The 7,883-nt window shown below is 34.6% G+C and overlaps 1 protein-coding gene across 3 annotated transcripts in view; it reads right to left on the bottom strand.

Moving 5' to 3' along the window:
• Positions 1–263: 263 nt before the first annotated feature.
• Positions 264–7,883, bottom strand: part of TBC1D19 (TBC1 domain family member 19) — a 50,122-nt gene continuing 42,502 nt past the window's right edge. For all 3 annotated transcript variants that reach the window (XM_062636538.1, XM_062636539.1, XM_062636541.1), the window contains 6 exons: positions 7,336–7,368; positions 4,832–4,941; positions 3,512–3,603; positions 2,664–2,779; positions 1,655–1,725; positions 264–649 (listed from right to left, as the gene is read on the bottom strand). In XM_062636538.1, the coding sequence (XP_062492522.1) occupies positions 575–649; positions 1,655–1,725; positions 2,664–2,779; positions 3,512–3,603; positions 4,832–4,941; positions 7,336–7,368 (497 nt within the window). In that variant the 3' untranslated portion in view covers positions 264–574. The remainder of the gene's footprint in view (positions 650–1,654; positions 1,726–2,663; positions 2,780–3,511; positions 3,604–4,831; positions 4,942–7,335; positions 7,369–7,883) is intronic.

The raw sequence follows: 7,883 nt of genomic DNA, 5'->3' as shown, positions 1-7,883 counted from the left end.
CTATGTGAAAAGAATAGCGGAAGTAGCTAACATGAGAAAGAACATGGAGAAAATTTCTGAGAAGATTATAAATGAGAGATAACAGAACTGGTGCATGATCCTATCTTTTTCTTAGAAAATGATAAAAAATTCTTACAAGTTAAAAGTATCTTAATTTTCTCAATTGACAGTATTTGAGCTGATATCCTCTGAGAGCTTGAAAAAGTAATTTCATATTAAAAGAGAGCTTTTAGAACTCCAACATTAACATCACAGAACTCAGATCACAAATTACATTTACTTTATTTAATTTAATATTACATGCATTTTAGATACTGATTCATATTGTTTAGTTGCACAGGTAATCATTCTCAATGTACAGCAATAACCATTGCTGCTATGGTGAAATTCAGTAGCATGCACTGCCCACGCTCATCTGCAAAATTACTGTTTTCAGTTAAAAAAATTTAAGGTCATGGTTTCTAAATTAATATTGTACATACAGCTTAATTTTGGTTTTATGCAGATATTGCATAGTTGATGATTAGCTTCTCAAGAAAGGCAGAAATTGTGGTACCAGTATGGCTGAAGCAGATCAAGTGACTGTAGCAAACAAGAAGATTTGAAGAAGAGGCATAACTTTCAGGGTTGAAAGGTCAGCAAGTACAGCCTACAATAAAAACCAAGAAGGCTGGTTAAACTTGACATTTGAATCAGATTTCTTTAAAGCAAGTCAAGAAATCAGAAAAAGATTAAAATACTGACTACAATACTACTAACAATTAGACTCAGACTTGGCTGGAACAAATTCTGCCGAACAAATTAGGTCCGATTGCATTATTTTTCATTCTAACATTTCAAAGAAAAATATGTATATAAACCAAGTATCTTTATTTTAGCCTTTAGCCTTACTTCAAATATACACGGCATCATGGGTGAATAAGGGGTCTAACATTTCAACTTGCTTCTAAAAATAATTGGGAATTAAGAATCCTTATCCTGTGGCTTGGCTAGTACTTGTGAAGTAAGTCCAACGTAATGACTCAAATAGTCAATTTCTTCTCATGAAAGTATGTTTAAAAAAAAAAAATTCATCACGAGATCTCAAAGTTTGAAAAAAAAAAACAAAATACACCACCAGATTTTGGAAAAAAAAAGAAAGAAAAGTATTTTGACAAATTACTAGACATAAACAATAACAATCTTCATCTTACTGACTGAATTTTCTTCATTTCCCATGACAGTACTCACAGTGAAATTTCAGGTTCAATATTGACATAAGTAATCTTGTTAAATCTTGGAAATATGAAAAAGCACAGAAGGAACTACATTAAAACATACTGAGAAAAGAGGTACAAGCCTCTACAATATTTTAAAAATAACATAACCCACAAACACAGATCATATATAAAATTAGGAAAAAAACAACCTAATTGTACAAAATGATTTGATAATACTGCATTTTTGTAGCAAATATACTCTTTGATTCCCTCTTACTCCAGAATAGCAGTGTTGTGTACTGCATATTCACAATTTCCTTAGTTTTTTATCTAAGGTAAGAACTTAGGCACAAAGATTTGCACTATGTACCACGTGCCATATGAAGCTTAGGTTACTCTTGTTGGCAAAGCATCAGAAACTATTTCAATCTCCTCCAAATGAAACTTATCCTTACTTCAGCTGCAGCCAGTGATGTCACCTCCATCAGGTTGACTGCTCGGAAAGCAAACACAGCAGCTGCCAGGACTGAAAGAAAATGCCCAATATTTAAGTTGCTGACCTGGTTAGGATTAATATTGTAGGTAAAATACCAATTCTTACTCCCTTAGAGTAATTATGTCGATTCTCAGGAATAATAAACAATGGATGACTGTGGCTGAGTTTCATTGGCCACTCTTCAAACCAGACAGGAAAAACACAACATTCTTTCAGAAAAGTCTGAGTGAAAAGGCTGGAGTTTAAGACGAATAGCTTTTAATTAAAAAGGACAAGGTGGTTTACAATTAGTTAATTTCTAAACAAATAATTTTAATGTATTTAAATAGCAATATTTCATTTGTATTATGTAACATGAAAAAGTTAATTTATTTTGTATTACCTTGTATAATTATATCTCTCTACATAGCTGTCTTATACATGCAAACAGGACCAAACCATTTTCTCTTCTATTTACCTACTTTGTATTTAAAAACTGATCCAACTGAAGATACATGTCTTCTTTAGAACCCCATCTTAAACCCTGCCTAAATTCTGGGACAATATTTCCTTTATTAAAAAAAGCTACAAAAACTTCAAAGTCTCTTAAAAGATGGGACTTCAAAAGAAACCAGGAGAACTCTCAATTGCTGTAAGTACTAAAGCAGTACTTGCCAGAGATGAGGAACATGAATCGTGTTATTTTGTGAAAGGTGATGAACTCATTTATTGTTACCACTGAAGCTGGGAGAACATCTTGTGTTCTGTTCAGAAAGCACTTAGTGGTAAAATACCTCCCATATTTTGCTAGAGATGGAGTACTTACACAATTCTAGTTTTCTAAAAGTTATACTCTGACATATATGTAATTTGCTTTCAGCATTCAAAGAGCAACTATTTTCTTCTTGTCATAAAATACACTGAAGCTAATGTATTTGCCTTACATCCACCCGGACTCAACATGTTTTGCAAAAATAATTCTATATTACCAGCAAGAATTTCTAAGGAATTGTATCCCAGGATCCTGTCCCACAGAAGTAAGAGCTGATCTGTAGCTAAATAACCAGAAAATGCTCGTACCATCCATTTAAATGAAATTCGTAGCCTGCAAAAAAGTGATAAACAACAGATATTATATTTCTGTCTCCCCTAATGATCAGACAGATCCTCTATAAACTGAAAATATTTATTATTCTTCTGCATTTCTCTTCCAGGAAGAACAGCCATTTTCCCTTGCTGCTTTAATTATCAATATTGTCCTTTGCAACAGCCATCAGAAAACTATTCGGCATCTGATATTATTAAAATATTCTGACCGAATAATCACATTAGAGGGATCCTCACCTATTGAGACCCCAAATGTTTCATCCTTTCTGCTATTATGCTATTATGATAGGTAACGATTGTAACAGCAAGATTTTCAGGTTCTTTTGTACTTGGTGCCAAGAGTACACTACGGAATGACAGCATCTTGTTCTCTCTCCCCTTCCAGTAGCTTCTGCTGTAATTAACGTATCTCTGTGTCTTCTGTATATTTCCTATGTAAGGAAATAAGTCACTTAGCTCCACCAGATCTGACATGAATAACTGGAACTTAGCTGAATAATGCAGCTTTTCTCATAGAGCAGTTCTCTCTTTTTCTCAGAACATATAAAGAAATGCACAACTCACACAAACATTAGAAAAAGGACTCCAATTGACTTTTAAGGAAAAATAGCACATCAATGTTTGCACTTTTGAGTAATTTCCCATATATTTAAAATCAAAATACTATAGAACAGCATTTTCAGAGCAATGAATCTGCAACATCTGTAGCAAGTCAGAAGGAAGTACTTACGGCTGAGCCCCAATTTCTCGAAGGTGATAAAAGAGCTGGGGCAGATGGGTTTGTAGAAGAGTTTCAAACAGCAAACACAACGATACAATGCCCTAACGAAACAAGATCATATCCTGAATACTTACACTCATCCTGTCAAATCTGAGAAAACAGTATCAGCATGTAAGTACACATGAATTGTTAACTGAAGCAATAAAACACTATTAATGATATAACACACAGCTTAGGTAGACAGGGCACAAGCAGCTCTAATACCTTCAGTCACTAAAGGCTTGCTCCTACAATTTTGTTTATGTATTAGGAACATAATATGTTGCGATAGTCCCTTTCAACTCTTAAGTTACTTATGGTATTTGTATGTCAAGGTCTAAGTACTTAGTGGGTTATTATAATATGACCTACTTGAAATATTTCCACCTTGATGAAATAAACCACAGTTGTACTAAAAAAACAGGATGGGAGAAAGAGTATCTGACAACTGAAAACAAAACCAGCAATAGGGGTAACTAGAAAAGAGTTAAATGCAAATATATTTTAAAATTTCTGTTACTAGTTACCATGAAAATGAATAGATTCCTGTTTGATCCATTTCTCTGCAATGACTGGGAATGCACAGCCTTGAAATGGTATATCAAGGAAAGGATTAACCAGGAAATTAATTTCTTTTAACCAGGAAACATTTTCAAAGCGTAATATAACTATTCAGCAATTTGTGAGGGAGAAAAAAAATTACTAAATTTTGTTGTTCAAAAATAGAAGATAAACCAATTTCTACATTTGTTTTACATTCAAGAGAGCTAGTCTTGGTCACAAACATAACCAAATTATTTAAAGTCATCTAGTAGTGCTAAAAAGCACTTGCTGTCACACTAAGCTACTTGAGATAAAGAAACAGACATCAACATGATATCACTGAAGCAATATCTGACTGGATATTTCCCTCTACCCTGGAAAATACTTAAGTGTGCACTTACATGTTATTGATTAAAATGAAAGTGAGTATCAACTCATGTGACTTCCGGAACCTGAGAAACCCATTACATAAAGACTTGACTCACAAAAAAAAACCCAAACCCTTAGAAAACCGAGAACTGTACTATTATAAATTACATAATATTCTATAGCAAAGACTAACATTGATGTAGAAAACCAAAATATCAAACCTGGATTTACTTAATCATTTTTCCAAGCTTGCCTGAAATACGTTATTATATTTAAACGGATATATTTCCATCACATAGAAAATCATGTCACTGTACATCACTGTTCCATAGCAAACAGAATATCAAGTGAGTGGGTTTTAATTCCTAACAAACTTACAGAGGGATGAGAAGAGATGGAATGGAGTCTGAAGAAAAAACGCACATACATCTCACGGAATATCTGATACAATTTGGAAGGTTCATGGTACAGAAAACAAAGTGGAGCAACTGAAAGGATAAGAGAATTATAATTGACTCAACACTGTAAACTGCTAGAAGAGTTCAATGATTAAGTGCATGAAGTATGAGGAAAAAACAAGTAATTTATAGTAGCACAATTTACAAACACAATACAAAATCAATTATTTAGAAAGAAGTCTTTTATATCTATCATTTGATGCAAACAGTTACGAAAGGAAGTACAATACATTCTAGGTAATAGTTCTATGTATTTCAAGAATCTAAACTAAGCAGAACCTGCTTACTACAGTGTTTGCTTCCAAAGCAATAAGGAATATGCCTTAAGGAAACTTCTGTGGGCTGTAGGGCAATGGTATATTGAGCAGCACAAGTTTTTGATTCAACCATCTATAACTTCCAATGTGCCCTTTGGGTAGTGACCATCTCCAAACTGGTTCCCCATTTGTAAGACTGGAATAAGTTTACTGCTTGCAAATGGATATTGTGAAAAACAAAATACAAAATATAGCTTTTGGTTGCTACAATAACCACATAAATATGACAGACTGATACAGAGACCTGTTTATTTCTTGTAAGATCTGAAAACCATGGACATTTGGTAGTTTACAGTTTAGAAGTATTTTAGTTTATCTGATTCAAGATAAGAGTTGGCTACACTTGTAAAGCAGCAATTCTCAAGCAACAATTCTCACTTTTTTTCAATCAGTCCTTTTCTTGGTTTTGTAAAAGTCTCTCATATAGATAAATCTGTTGTATGCATATGCTGCACAGACATAATCAGTTCCTTCTGATTGCTACTCCATTCATTCAATGTATGTTTCACAGACAGTTCTTCTACATACATTTCTGTAAACAGCCTTTTTATCTGTCCACTCATCGCATCTCCTGCTTCATTTTAGAGGTGCATTCGCTATGGATGACAGCTTACATTTTAATAAGCTCACAGTCTCTGTCTCTACATTCACCTTTCCTTCCAGTTTTATTTACACAAAGCTAGGGATGTGGATACATTTGTCTGCATACATACGTATATATATGCACATATATATATGTACTTTTACATATGTCTATACACAAACACACACACACACACACACAGAGGTGTATGCATTTGTGAATTCATTTTCATATATATAGATCTCAGAGAAGGTGGCTTAATAGAAAATAGTGGTGTGTATGAGAGGTGAGGTGCTAAGGTAAGGTGAGATGCTCACAGAAATGTGTATTTACGTAGGGGTAAGAAAAGCAGAGGGTGTTACTAGATTGAAGATGGAGGTGGAAGATTTGGCAGCATGCATATGTACATAAAGACCAGGAGGATAACAGAACAGTGCCTAAGAGTTGACACTCTATGAGCATATGCATGCAAACATGCAAAAAGGTACAGGATTTACATAAAGACCCAGATACTTCCTCCTAGCATGGAGTACACAGGATGCTCTGCTTGTCCCCAGCTACCGCACCGACAGCCTGAAGTGACACTACTGTATTTCTGCTGCCTTGTTTTCCAGCCTCCCTCCTACCCACAAGCAGTGTATTCTGAGCCCTTGCAAAAACAGAGGACAGGACAAGGGAAGCAGCTCCCACTTGGTTTGAGACACAGTTCTCAAGGGCAAAGCCAAATCCAAACACTTTGAAAAGCAGTTTCACACAGAAAAGAGCAAAAGCCCCTTAGTGAGTACCTAAGGAAGAGTTTGTAACTAAGCTGTTCACTACCTCATAGACTTAAGATTCCCTACCTGGGTTCAAATTTGTATTTCATATTTAATTGCCTGGTTTTAATGATGATGTGATCATTAAACGTTATTAATAGCAAAATGTAGCATTTTAAGTATAATCTTAAAATTTGCTTGCTCTGTGTTCCCACAAACACCTTTCATCAATCTAAGGAAAATGCTGAAAAGCTGTAACAAATAGTCTGAATTTGTTGGACTATCTCTGCCTTGTCACCTCTGAGACCTGAGGAGATTTTTCTGCTTTTTTCCTAAAAATCCTGTTGATACTTCAGTTGAGTTGTGCAGTGAAGTAGCAACCATTCTATTATTTAATCCTCTTTTAACACCTGTTGCAAGCAAGCGGATACAGTAACAGGCCTTTCACATAGTTTGGTTTTTTTTTAAGGACTCTTTTCACAGGTAACATATTCTACCCAAAGTGAAACACAAGAAAACAGCACTCTGTCAACTGTGTCCCTCTATTCACATACATTAAGATGTACAACTCAGCTGTTACCTCTCAAAGATGGAACTCCCACAAGGTAGTGAGCTGTAATGTATGTAAATAGAAACAGTTTGGAATTTTTTAAATTATATAGAACAGTCTTCATACACAGATATGTGCAAGTGGAAAAGCTGCAGAAAAATACATGTTAAATTGCAACATGATATAAAGGTTTTAAGAGTTTATGAGAGTCACACTTACCATACATAGAAAAGCCGTGAAAAGGAATTACACCTACGAAACAAAAATAATTCTTTTTTGTTCTTTCATATTTCTTTTATCCATGTAAGAAAAAGATACATTTTCCTCCCTAAGTTTCTAGATTATACTCTACCTACCACAGGAATAAAATATTTCCTTGTAATGGTACCTGCAGCCTTAGATCTAGATCTTGTAAATATTTAAGTACAGGAATTGTATCACTTACTTCAGTACAACCAACTACATGCTTAAACACATGCTATAGTTCCTGGAAAGCCAAGTAAAGCTCTGTTTCCATGAAGTTACTACATACAAGCTTTGCTGAAATTAGAACCTAATTTCAGATAAATGACAACCTGTAAATGTCATGTACTGACAAGGAGGGAGCAGGAAAAAAGGAGGCCAAGTGATTCATGTAGTACAAGAGCACTTGGCAGTCGTATGACGACAGTTCTCCTTTCCAGCTGATCTTGGATCCCATTCATTAATTTTCATATAGGACCAGTAAAAGGGAGCTGCTTTGGCAAAAGGTCATAAAGGCAATGCTT

This window comes from Pezoporus occidentalis, unplaced genomic scaffold, assembly GCF_034315485.1.
Source record: "Pezoporus occidentalis ecotype Australia unplaced genomic scaffold, CSIRO_AGI_Poc_V1 ctg48, whole genome shotgun sequence".
Taxonomy (NCBI): Eukaryota; Metazoa; Chordata; class Aves; order Psittaciformes; family Psittacidae; genus Pezoporus; species Pezoporus occidentalis.
This window is presented reverse-complemented; position numbering and strand designations above follow the sequence as displayed.